At 48.6% G+C, this 14,020-nt stretch overlaps 1 protein-coding gene across 2 annotated transcripts in view; it reads left to right on the forward strand.

The window, feature by feature from the left end:
* LOC147238479 (pyruvate carboxylase, mitochondrial-like) overlaps positions 1–14,020 on the forward strand; it is a 231,539-nt gene that overhangs the window by 18,742 nt on the left and 198,777 nt on the right. For both annotated transcript variants that reach the window (XM_086197046.1, XM_086197045.1), the window contains exons 7-9: positions 2,083–2,200; positions 5,644–5,711; positions 8,087–8,170. In XM_086197046.1, the coding sequence (XP_086053172.1) occupies positions 2,083–2,200; positions 5,644–5,711; positions 8,087–8,170 (270 nt within the window). The remainder of the gene's footprint in view (positions 1–2,082; positions 2,201–5,643; positions 5,712–8,086; positions 8,171–14,020) is intronic.

A 14,020-nucleotide genomic window follows, 5' to 3' on the forward strand; every position in this document is an offset into this window, starting at 1 on the left:
GAGCTGCAACAAACCCGACTTCATGGCCAACTGACAGTCTCATTAATTCTCTGTTGCTGTTGTGAAATTGCTCTGGTATTACAACCTGGTAATTTCTGTCCGGGCTGCCAGTCACCTGATATTGCTCCTGTCATCGACGCCGCCTCCTCAGGATCAGCACCCTCGTACGCAGGATGCAATAACCTGCAGAGTCTCAGCGTAAAGACAAGCTTGAAGTCATCTTCCGCGTCACACGTGTGTTTCTGACATGAGCAACATGAATGACACATTAACCAAACAGGTGCATGAGCTGGAGTAGGGGAAGGGTTGCCGCAGGAAACCAGCCTGCGCTTCATCTTCCTCCTCCCAGCCGGGATGGCGAGTACTTCTGTGGTACTACAACAGTAAACCGTCTGTTTCCTTCATAAAACGTCAGCTTCTGTTGGAAGGCAGTTTTAATGGAAGGTAGTTTACCTTATGAGGAGTGAATTCCTGGTTCTCTTGCTGTCACGTCTTTGAATCCATGACTCCATGTTGCCAAATCCTTTAAGTCACTGGTAACCAGCGCTGAGCGAGTCAGTAGCTTCGGTGTTCACATGTTGTCACGCAAGTAAACGTCGTGATCACGTTTGTGGCGCAACCCTGCGTGGTTGAGGGTCACACCCAGGCTGGTGGGGAAGGCTCACCTGTGGTCGGCTGAAACATGGAGTCACTCTGCGTGTGTTGGTATCTCTGTCAGCTGGGCCGCATCTCCAGTTGCACAGCAACAGCCAAACCACTCGTGGGTCGTGGGCGAGTTAACATGCAGCGTCCCGCTCTCTGATGCTTTCGCTGCTTTTCTTTTTTTCTGCTTTCAGACACAGTTGAGCATGTGGCCACATGCACAGCCATTGGAGAACAATGAGTTACTTCGCTGCTGGTCTCAGTATGAGTATGGGTCTGACGTTCTTGAGGTGGAGGATTTTGATTCCGAGTGTGCAGCTAAAGTGGGGAGATCAGCCGCCGGAGGAGCTGTCAGCCCTCCATATTTCAGTGGGGGCCTGGCAGCAGCTTAGCTTCTTATGCTAGAAGTGTTGTCGCTGGCGGCTTGCTGTGCTGCTGCCAATGCACGGTTTTCCCTCATGTTGCACCTCTCACAGTGGACCACGTCAAACCTCTTTGTCAGCCAGCTGTTTTCAGATAGATCCGATCGAAGAGGGCGAGGCTCAGTAGTGATGTCACCTCCTCATCCCTCAAGCCTGCTGGCTCCCACTCTTCTTTACTTCATCTTCTCCTGCTGAAGCCTTTAAAGTGGTTCTGGGTAACAGATCTTCTGGACTACAGGATCAGGAGTCCTCAGCCAGCCACTTGACCGAGTCTCACGCTGACGGAAGTCCATTCGCGGTCACATTCCCACTTACCCCAGCTGCCATCACTCAGTCACCCACAAGCGTTGGCGTTGGCAGGTGCTAGGAGAATATGCTCGTCCAAGTCCGCTTCAGTAGTTCGTGCGCGTGCATACGTTGGGGAATAAGCAGAGTTGTTTGAGTAGCATAGCAGCTGTGACACTCGTCAGCCAGTTTTCAGTGTAATAGTTGGTTATTCCTAGCTCACTCTGTGGGTCCTAGTGAGCACTAGCATCCATCCCAGGAAGGACAAATTCTAAAAGTGTCTTTTTCGCATAAGCTCATAAAATAACTTTCAATAAAATCAGCAGTAACTCTTAACCTAAAAATAATTTTGAATAGATTAGCTGGAACTCCTCACCTAGTGTGGTACAGATATAGAGACAGAATATCAATTTACTCCCCAACGTGAGTGCAGCACAGCTCCACTTTCACGACAGTTACAGAACGGGGGGGGGGGGGGGGGGGGTGCGCGTGCGCTTGCTCTGTGTTTGTTTGGGATTTACAACAAATGTTGAGGCTTAGTGCACCTTTGAGGCTGACTTTAACAGAAGGAAAACCACCAGACCAGGTGAGACGGAAGGATACTGGAACCTGAACTGAGCAACGACGCAAAGGTTATTCAGCAAAATGACACCAGGCCTGTTTGAAAGCCACTTCCCTTCCTGAAAGATGTCCCAAACGCAGACATGAATGGACCTTCTCTTTTGTTTGTCAGGAACTGGAGGAGAACTACCAGCGGGCCTACTCCGAAGCCCTGACGGCTTTTGGGAACGGAGCTCTGTTTGTTGAGAAGTTTATTGAAAAGCCGAGACACATCGAAGTGCAGATCCTTGGTAAGTCCGATCTGTGACTCGGTGTGTGTTTGCCTTCCACTCTGTCCATTTTCTGGTGCTGAAGTTCAGCCGGATACATAGAGGGCTTTGAACTCATGCACGAGTGCTTGGTTTTATCTCTTATATTTTCTTCTTGCACAAAGCAATCGAGGGAACATCTGGAACTCTTATGTGAATTCACAAAACGTGCACAGACAGCAAACGCGTTCTTACCCACCCAAGTAGGCTGTAGAAGTTCATCTGATCCAAAATTGGGTTTGCATGCCAGGCGATGTACAATTACCAAACCCCAGCAAACATATAGGGGAGCAGATGTGGGAGTGCAAGAGCCAGACAAAAAGAACAGAAAGGAATAAGAAAATGCTACCTGAGGGCAGCAAAAAGAAGAAAGGCCTCTTCTCTCCTGCCGAGAATCCAAGCCGGGTCATTTCACAACGGAACAGAAGTGATCAGACATGTTGAATTAGATGAGGCGTCAGCTGCAGACCGGTGCAGCAGAACTCATTTCCAGTTGTGCATACAGGTCGTCCACCGCCGGCGTTACTCTCACTGAGCAGCTCTGGTTATCGGGTGCCTCCTGCCGTGCCTGGGGGGGGGTAGTAGGACCCCAGCAGCCTGAGGGTGTGCAGCCGATCTTGTGTGGCTCATCATTTGGACTACCCTTAAATAGAGTTCTTACGATATTATCAAAGTGAAAAAATACAAAAACTACATGAAAAATATTTGTAGGTCTTTTTATCTGTTTTAAAGTAATTTGCAATTCACCCAGGAAGCAGGAAGTGTACGACGACTGTGATGCCAGGTAGCCCCTCAGGAGGGACGAGTGCTCAGGACCGGGGGCAGGAATAAGGACACTCAATGAACAGAACTGCTGGCTTCTTCTTTATATGAACTTGTAAAAAATAGAATATCAAGCATAAACATACATACACAAACAATTACCACAAATACCCTCCAGAACAATAACATTTGAATTGTTTTTGTGGTGAACTCTGTTTGAGTCTGCTTTAGATTTAACTAATTGTCCACTTTTAAGCCTGTTTTGAATCAATAACTTCTAATTAGGTTTTATTCTAATGTTAATTTTAACCCTGACCACATTCCAGTTACCATCAGAAAAATAACTAACGCTGTCCTCACAACTCTCTCAGAAAAGAAAACACAGTTGTTCTCGTTCAAAAGGTTCCAAACCACAGATCCATATTATGTCCAGTTTACTGGTCCTGAAGGAACGTCCAGTTCCATCCACGCTGTGGACTGCAGCATGAAAGGAGAGTAAATGTTCCAACCTACATCCGCCAGTAGGTGTCCCTGTTACCCCACAATCCGTGGGGTAACCCTGCATTTCGCCAAAGCATCAACTCATATGGTGGCTAATCCAGCAACGTAGCTCGCTGCTACCCAGCTTGGTAACTTGTCTGAACCTGTCTAACGTGTGGCACAACGCCCATCACATACATCACATACTAACCCCATGTAACCTGTCTAACGTGTGGCACAACGCCCATCACATACATCACATACTAACCCCATGTAACCTGTCTAACGTGTGGCACAACGCCTATCACATACTAACCCCATGTAACCTGTCTAATGTGTGGCACAACGCCCATCACATACATCACATACTAACCCCATGTAACCTGTCTAACGTGTGGCTCAACGCCCATCACATACATCACATACTAACCCCATGTAACCTGTCTAACGTGTGGCACAACGCCTATCACATACTAACCCCATGTAACCTGTCTAACGTGTGGCACAACGCCTATCACATACTAACCCCATGTAACCTGTCTAATGTGTGGCACAACGCCCATCACATACATCACATACTAACCCCATGTAACCTGTCTAACGTGTGGCTCAACGCCCATCACATACATCACATACTAACCCCATGTAACCTGTCTAACGTGTGGCACAACGCCTATCACATACTAACCCCATGTAACCTGTCTAACGTGTGGCACAACGCCTATCACATACTAACCCCATGTAACCTGTCTAACGTGTGGCACAACGCCTATCACATACTAACCCCATGTAACCTGTCTAATGTGTGGCACAACGCCCATCACATACATCACATACTAACCCCATGTAACCTGTCTAACGTGTGGCTCAACGCCCATCACATACATCACATACTAACCCCATGTAACCTGTCTAACGTGTGGCACAACGCCTATCACATACTAACCCCATGTAACCTGTCTAACGTGTGGCACAACGCCTATCACATACTAACCCCATGTAACCTGTCTAACGTGTGGCACAACGCCTATCACATACTAACCCCATGTAACCTGTCTAACGTGTGGCACAACGCCTATCACATACTAACCCCATGTAACCTGTCTAACGTGTGGCTCAACGCCCATCACATACATCACATACTAACCCCATGTATCCTGTCTAACGTGTGGCACAACGCCCATCACATACATCACATACTAACCCCATGTATAAAAATCCCTATCAGTTTCTGTTACTAAGGTGAATTCATTTTAGTATGAATTTACTTCACTTTTGTGCATATTTGTCACTTTTAGTTTTCTGATTCTAGTTACCTGAGGTTCATACAATTTAACGGGGTTTACACCACCTTGACTCGGTGCTAGCGGTCAAGCTAACTAGCGGGTCAGCTGCCTGTTGGAGGTCTGGAGCTCCAGGGAGGAGAGAGGCTCTCTACCTGCTGGTCTCATACTGAAAATGGTGGACAACAAGAGGACCTCCCAAATGTTGCTGTGTTCCTTTTAAGAGTCAAAAAAATATTTGAGTTGAAAACACAAGAATCGTGTGAGAGAGTTGAGATCTCAGTCCTTAGGGAGAAAACGCCGTTTGACCATTTAGTGAGAGTTGCACAGCCCTGACCTGACAACTGAGGCGAAGGCTGAGCTGACCAGCGCTCAGATGGGAGTGAGGGAGTGACAGGTTAGTCGGGCGAGGGCTGGACAGGGAGTGTGATGTAGGGAGGAAGGCACACATTTTATCACATGGGTGGATTTGTGTGTGTGTGTTCATGTGCACTGTGTGTGTGTGTGTGTGTGTGTGTGTGTGTGTGTGTGTGTCCGTGTGTGTGTGTGTGTGTGTGTGTGTGTGTGTGTCCGTGTGTGTGTGTGGTCGCCGTGTGTCGGGCCTGTGAGGGATTCAGGGACTCACCTGTTTCGAGCCATGACCTGGTGCGATGCGCTCGAGTTTGCTTCTGTTCTCACACGCTTTTCTCCAGGAGTTTGCCATCTGCCTCTGATTTTAGCTTCTGCAGCAGCTCCTTCGTCTGACTTCTTATGTGTTCATTTTAAATTCTAATATCTTAGCATGTCAGCCGTCACATCGTAGAGCAACTTCATTGTCCACCTGTTTCACTCCTGTGTTTTACCCTTAAGAACCTAATACATGTGATGTATTTTACATGTTTCATTGTACTTTCTCTCCAGGTGATAAGTATGGGAACGTCATCCACCTGTACGAGAGGGACTGCTCCATCCAGCGGAGGCACCAGAAGGTGAAGTTGACTAGACTGGATGGTTGTTCTGATGCACACTGATCCTCATGGTAGATAAAAAGGAAGTGGGCGGGATCGAGTGCGATGGCAACGATGATGTGAGTCGCGATGCGCCTGGGTATCATTGAGGAGCAGCACTGGCAGGAGTAAAATTAGCCACAGCTAAAGCTGCTTGAGTGGGACTCAACGAGTGGAACCCTTCCATCGTTCTCCAGTTTCTGATGGATTCTCATTCAAATTGTCATCCAGGATGTTGGAGTATTCTGGGTCCCTTGATGTAAAGAGAAACCAGACATCGTCCCATGCTCGTCAGCCACTGTAACAATGTTTTCATCAGAGAAACTGATTAACATGTAATATTTCATTACATATTGTCACCTCAAAGCACTTTCAATCATGTATTTTTATCACTTTCTTGCTTCTCCTTTAATCAAATTAGAGATGATAATCATTTTAGCGCGTCTGTTCATGCAAGCGCCGCTGCTCTTTGATTCTGGGAGGCTTAATCTGCCTTTGCCTCTAATCTAAGATCTTCTGAATCTCAAACAAGAGGAGTTGCTGGGTGAAAGAGATTGGGAATATGGGAGCACTGATGGGATATTTCTCCTCTGTCTAGAAGTGCTATTTATACTTGGAGAGGCTTTTTGAGTGGGAGGAAGAAATATTAGATAGAAATTTTAATTGAGTTGCTGCAGTGTTTATTTTTTATTTTTTTCATCAGACGCAGGTCACGTTGTTTGGAAGCAGACTCAAGAATTTTTCTTGGACGAGCTTCCATGTTTGACACTAAACTAATTAATCCCCCCCCCCCACACACACACACACACACACACACACACACACCTCGGCCAGGCCAAAGCACACTGATGAAGGACAACATGGAAACGAATGAGGGAGGAGTGTGGGCAGAATTATAAGGAGGCAGGACTCCTTCCAGTAGAAGACTCGAGTAGCACCGATCTGATGAGAACAGAATTTGCTGTCTGATCCACTTTTATTCAAAACAATGTCTGCTGATCAAAGTACAACAAGCAAGAAAACACACCGAAACATCACAACGACAACGTTTATCTGAAATCTGGGTGCAGGGGTAGCAGGTCCAGCAGGTAGCTGGAACTCCTCTCTAGGGAGGTGTCCAGGTGGATCCTGATCAGATGCCCTGGCCACCTCAACAGGCTCCTTTCGACTCTTGAGTCCCTCGCGGATGACAGAACGTCTCACCTGGTCCCTGAGGGCGACACCATCCCCCTTCTGAGGAAACACATGTCTGCTGCCCGTATTCACGTCTGGTTCAGTCAGTCATGACCCAGAGTTCATGACAAGGTGAGAGCAGGAACAAAGACTGACTGCAAGATCCAGACCTTCTCTCTCTGGCTCAGCTGTCTTTTCGTAACAACATTGTGGCAGAGTGAACGCGTGAACTCTCCCACTGCTCCCACTCTATGGCTCATTGAACGATGTATAGTCACCTCACTGGAGAACAGGAGCCCGAGGTACTTTAACTTCTTCACTTGAGGTGAGGACTCATTCCCGAACTGAACCAATCCAGTGAGAAGGTGATGAGGCCTGCAGGATCACATCGTCCGCAAAAAGCAGCGACGCAAACCTCTGCCCAACGTACTGCAACCCTGAATAGCACAAACAGGATTGGTGCCCACGCACAACCCTGGTGGAGGCTGACCCCCAATGGAAACAAGGCGGACTATTTGCTGAGAACTTGAACACAACTCCTGCTTTGGCCTGGTCAGGGGTCTCCTCACCCTAACTCCCTCGGCACCTCCCACAGTGTCCTTCTGGGTTAGGGTCAGTGAGTCACAACTGCTGCTTTGCCTCAGCCATTGCCAAAGCTCTTTTCCTCCAGGCCGGTCAGTACCTTGTACCCTGCCTCCTGAGTCCCCCAGTACAACATATCCCCAAAACCTGCCCCTTCACTCTGATAATCCCGACCTCCACAGAGACGCCAGAAAAGCTCTGCCCGAAGTGAGAGTTGAAGGCCCTCAGAGCAGAGACCTCCTCCAGACCTCCCAGTTCACCTGCACTACCAATTTAGGCTTTCCAGGTCTGTCCTGAGGCCTCCCCGCCACCTGACCCGAGCTCCCTGCCATGATGTGGTGATACTTCCTGGAGAGGACATAAAAAAACCCAGTAAAATTATCATTACCAGTTTATATAAAATATATTCTACTCACTGCAGTACAGGGAGTAAGGAATAAAATTGCCGCTTGAAAGAATGTAGAAACAGCAGCACATGTATAGATCTCATTAAATGACACGCCAATGATCAGAGTGAAGGAACTGAGTCCACAGAGGATGTCGGTTAAAGCGGATCTGGTTGCTGCGGCTTTGTGACTGTGGTTGGTTTGATTGTGTTGAAGGTGGTGGAGATTGCGCCAGCGTTCCAACTGGACCCTCATCTGAGAGACCGACTTCACGCCGATGCTGTCAACCTCGCCAAACAGGTAGGAGGCTGCCTCTGTTGTGGAGGTCTCAGAGCTCTGCTGATGCAGCCTCTCTCGCTGCTCTTTTATTTCAGTTCACAGGCTTTTCCCTGAGGTTCAGGTTAACTAGGCCGCTTCATGCTGTCAGGCTAAATGCTCCTGAATGAGAGACGAGCAGAGCCCGACTGCACCACTGAGCCTGAGAAATACAATTTTCAATATTTATGTGGCCGCAGCCTGGAGAAGATGAACTTGTTGAGGCAGGTCTCGCGTATTTGACCACTGGTTTATAAAGTTGGTGGAATGGCTCCTCTAAATAGAGAGAACCCTTTGTAGCGACGTAAACAAATGAACGAACAAATGCCTTTCCATGGCGGTCCTTTGGAACAACCAGTGTCCTCAGGAATGTGCTGTCTAAGTGCCACTCATTTGGGGGAGCGGGAGCGGGGGTGGGGAGCTGGGGGGCTGTGGAACTAAAAATGCTGTTTTCTGGAAATGGAAGTCAAAGCTGCAGGCGGCGGAGATGACTCAGCACATTTAGTGCATTTCCTCTGCACGGTGCTTTTAGGTGAATATGCAAATGATTTGCCTCCGTCTCAGCCTGCCTGGATGTCGTCCCCATCACAGCTGGCAGGACTGGGTTCAGCCGTGACAGCACCGGCCCGGCAGCGGCCCGGCTCAGTGCAGAGGTGAGGGGGGTGACGAGGGCCTTGATGATACTGGTGATACACGATGAGAAGAGAGGTGTAAATGCAACATGTGAACTTCCTCCACACCTGGCGTGATGTTCCAACATATCAGCCCAGTTGGTCTACTCTGACAGACAAAGCACGGTGTGCTGTGTGTGTGTGTGTATATATGTGTGTGAGAGAGAGAGAGAGAGATCATAATATACAGAGAGCACGCACGCGCTCTCTGTATATTATGATCAGAAAAGGGAGAGCGATGCTGACAGCGGGGGGGGGGGGGTGGTCAGGCAGCGGCGAGGGTACATCATGCATGCCTACACACGCTGACGCGGCGGTACAAGGACGTGTCTCAGCTCCATCACACGGCAGCGCTGCAGCACGCCGTCACTGCCCTCTCGCTTGTTGTTGAATGTAGGAGGCAGATTTTCTCCATGTTTCCAAACCTTGAATTCGAGAAGTTAATTACTTCTGGCTGTATTTGCGCAAACGAGATATAATTGACTGGATCAGTAACTGTTTCCCAGCGGTTTGTGCTGGTGCAGGTCAAAGCTGCTCGACCACTGCAGCACCACGATAAGCCTGGCGCTGGCAGAAGCAGCCCGATGAAGGAGGAAGTCTCCATGGAGAGGAATCACAGAAGCTGTGACGCAACATACAGCATGTGCTGAACAGGGAGGGTCTGAGGAATGTTTCCAAAAGCAGGTACTGGAGAGTCAGGGGGTCAACTGGGATGCACTCATGATGTCATAGGAAGTGATCCCCACATCAACGGGTGGGTGGTTATCAGAAAGTTCCAGGGTTGATCCCCAGATCCTCCCTGAGCAGGACATCACCCCCAGCTACCCTGATGCCTTTGCCATCTGTGTGAGAAGGAATTAATATGTATGCGTGGTAAAAGCACAATTTAGATGCAACCATCGGCACCACCGGGCTGATGTACATGCACACGAACACACACACACACACGTTGAGTTGCAGCCTGGCATGGGGAGCAGGATTCATTCCCTGTGGTTAGGGTTTGTGTGGGTCTGACAGGGTCCGCAATCACATATCAGTAGGTGTGTGAGAGAGAGAGGGAGGCAGTCTTTCAGTTCTCTTGAGGACTAGAACAGGATGGGGTTACCTATATAGGTAGAATAATGGTGTTGTAACAGGAGTGTTTGTTCCAGGCTTGATGGTGATGTCAGTACACACACCCACACACACCTGCTCTTCATCATATCTGAGGAAGGCTCATCCGTGATGTGAATACTTTTACTATTCTTCAGTGTGTTCATCCTCTCATCTCTCACTCACACACACAATTACTATTTCTGGGCTCTTATCTAGTGTTACCGGGGCCCCGTAGTGCGGCGGCGGCGGCATTCCCTCCTTCATCTGTGCTGGCCTCCAAATCTTCCATTATCGGCAGCCTCCATCAGAGTCTTTGAACTCGCTGCAGGCCGCAGCGTTTCCTCCTGGAATGTCCAGGAGTACAAAGTTGCATGGCAACACTGCGAGCCGCAGGAAGTTCCTTCAGCTCCCGAGTTAAAAGGCTTTGAGTGGTAATGAAGAGGAACCTGCCAGGACAGTCAGAGATGTTGTCTGCTGAAGGGTGGTGAACACTTGGACATGGTTCCTGGCTGTCTGGAGGCTCCAGGAGAACTTTTCCTTAACCAGGATGTGCAGTGTCTCAGGCCATCTGATAGGCTGATGAGCGATGCGTCGCACTGTCGTAGGCTGATGTTGTCATCATCACCCTGATTGGTCCATCGCTCACTCACCAAGATGTCAGCTCGCTGACTCACTCTCTCAGCCACTCACTAACTCACTCACACAGCCGCTCAGTCAGTCACTCAACCACTAAGTCACTCACTCACTCACTCACTCACTCACTCACTCACACACACAGCCACTCACTGACTCACTGACTCAGTCAATCAGCCACTCACTCACTCACTCACTCACTCACTCACTCACTCAGCCGCTCAGTCAGTCACTCACTCACTCAGCCGCTCAGTCAGTCACTCACTCACTCAGCCACTCACTCACTCACTCACTCACTCACACAGCCGCTCAGTCAGTCACTCAGCCACTCAGTCACTCACTCACTCACACAGCCACTCACTGACTCAGTCAATCAGCCACTCACTAACTCAGTCACTCACTAACTCAGTCACTCACTAACTCAGTCACTCACTAACTCAGTCACACAGCCACTCACTCAGTCACACAGCCACTCACTCAGTCACTCACTCACAGTTACTCACTCATTCACTCACTCACTCTCTCTCTCAGCCACTCACTAACTCAGTCACTCACTCACACAGCCACTCACTCACTGACTCAGTCACTCAGCCACTCAGTCACTCACACAGTTACTCACTCACTCACTCACTCACACAGTTACTCACTCACTCACTCACTCACTCACTCACTCAGCCACTCACTCACTCACTCACTCACTCACTCACTCAGCCGCTCAGTCAGTCACTCACTCACTCAGCCGCTCAGTCAGTCACTCACTCACTCACTCAGCCACTCACTCACTCACTCACTCACTCACACAGCCGCTCAGTCAGTCACTCAGCCACTCAGTCACTCACTCACTCACACAGCCACTCACTGACTCAGTCAATCAGCCACTCACTAACTCAGTCACTCACTAACTCAGTCACTCACTAACTCAGTCACTCACTAACTCAGTCACACAGCCACTCACTCAGTCACTCACTCACAGTTACTCACTCATTCACTCACTCACTCTCTCTCTCAGCCACTCACTAACTCAGTCACTCACTCACACAGCCACTCACTCACTGACTCAGTCACTCAGCCACTCAGTCACTCACACAGTTACTCACTCACTCACTCACTCACTCACACAGTTACTCACTCACTCACTCACTCACTCACTCAGCCACTCACTCAGCCACTCCCTTACTCAGCCACTCACTCACTCACTCACTCACTCAGTCACTCACTCAGCCATTCACTCAGTCACTCACACAGCCAGTCACTCAGCCACTCAGTCACTCACACATCCAGTCACTCACTCACTCACTCACTCACTCACTCACTCAGCCACTGACAGACAAAGCACAGATCTCAGAGCATCAAAATGAGACGCGTTCAGTTCCTTGTCGCTCAGAACTCCTGATGGTTGCGGATGTGTCACTGATGCTTTTTGACCCCGGTAGCCCAACCACGGAAAAATCCAGGAAAAGAAAAGTTTCTGAAGAAACGTTTGTTGCATTTAGAAATGAAATTGTTTTCTCCGCATCGGTTCATTGATTGACATGATCGCGGTCTCACACCCTGCCGACCGTTGCTGAGGGAATGAAGCTCGCTGGCTTCGTCTGCTCCTCCTGGGCAAGGCAGCTGACCTGCCACCTCCATATTTATTCTGGTTCTAGTTTTACAGACTCTGATGGTCTGTCTCCCTCCAGCTGGTGTTGGAACTGCCAGGATCTGGAGTTTGAGCTGAGAGAGGTGCCAGATAAAGATGATCAAGCTTTTTAACTGCTGAAATGAATTTTGTAAGATACTTTGAGAAATGTCACTGGAGAGCGTGAAGGGAAAACCTTGGCACCGGAGTGCCAGATCAAAATGAAAGCAGCACCTGGCGGTTTTTACCTTGGCTGCAGGCAAATGATGGCTTCTCCTCCTTGACTTGAGTGTCTTATTATGCAAGGAAGCTCGTGCTAGAAGTGTGTGGGCAACACAACTGTGTCTAATTATTGTCCCGTGTGTCGAATGTCAGCCGGGCCATACCATCTGCAGCTGTAGTTTCACGACAGACTTACTGGCGGAACCTTGGGACGGCTGAAGGTGTGAGAGATGCAGGCAAACGCCTTCACTGGTGTTACTTTGGGTGTTAAGGTGAAGAAGAACTGGGACCACGTGGACGTGGGGCCTGAAACGGCTTCTTCTTTGAGACGTTGTGGCGTCAACTGGGGGGTTGAAGAATTGGCTGCTGCGTTTCAACTGTGAGACGTGGAGCGGACAGCAAAGACTGAAATGTGTTTGTGGGATGATGTGAGGAGAAGCATAATTTGTGTCTGAGTGTCGTGGAGAGCAGGGGAGGAAGAATTTGTTGTTTGTCGTCTGTACGCTGCTCATTTTGCCACAATTCCCCGAGTACGCGGCAACTCTAGATCACAAGAATCTTGACAAGTCATTTGCATTTTCAAAAAGCACAAATGTGCTGGTGGAGGTGGGAGTGCTGGTGAGTTTGTATGTGATTGTGGTTGAAGACTGGATGTGTGCTGCTGCCTTGTCCTTGGTTTGATGGAGACAAACAGGCTGATTAGAATTGGAGTTTGGCAGAATTCTGATGGAGCGTCTGTATCTGCTGGCAGAGACATTGCGGCAGAGCTGAAAGATGTTTCAGGTGATTGAAGAAACAGTGTTATCTTGATAGTTCTGCAGCAAACAAGAAATAAAAGTTTAGCAAAACTGCAACATGAATTGAATATGATTGAGAGCCAGCATTGCTTTTGCTGGCAAAATATAGGAATTCTCCTCAAACGGTTCAATGCTTGTGATGTCAGAGGGTAGACGAGAGTCGGTGTCTTTCAGGAGTTGATCTGCTTCTCATGAGTGTTTGATCAGAACACTGTGAGACATTCACAGCTGATGCTAGCTGGCCTTCTGTCCCTGTGAACAAAACTAAAGCAAAGGATACCAAACTTGAACGATGCACAACCAAACTGAGTTGTCTTGGCCGTTCACATTTAAATGTACTTTCCACAGCAGAAAGCCTGGTTTCTTTTTACGGTTCAGTCCTGGTCAGGACTCGGGTCCCATCAGTCTGTTGACTGCTCTGCTTGTGCGACAGAAACATGAACGCAAAGAAGTGATCAAGTCACTCAGCAGGTTGCTGATCCGGTCTGGGGCGCAAATGCTACGTGCGTGTACGTGTGCGTGTAATTACTGGATACAGGAGGCGGGTCTAGATCGGATCCGAGCTTTGAGCAGTAATAGAAACCAGGCTTTAGCATGCAGCCCTGCACCTTAAAGCTGAGACATCTACGTCCTCTAACATCTAGACCTGCTGTGCCAGATTATAGAGTCAAGAACATGAAATGACCAGAATGTATTTTTTTCAGATGAAAAATAAATGTTTTAATTTTCAATTGTTATTGTCTTTATTGTGAGTTAGAACACGCCTAAAACAACGTCATGCTAAATTGTAAAGGTA

This window comes from Aulostomus chinensis, chromosome 24 (genome assembly GCF_037954235.1).
Source record: "Aulostomus chinensis isolate RoL2024-O1b breed Wild chromosome 24, RoL_Achi_v1.0, whole genome shotgun sequence".
Lineage (NCBI taxonomy): Eukaryota > Metazoa > Chordata > Actinopteri > Syngnathiformes > Aulostomidae > Aulostomus > Aulostomus chinensis.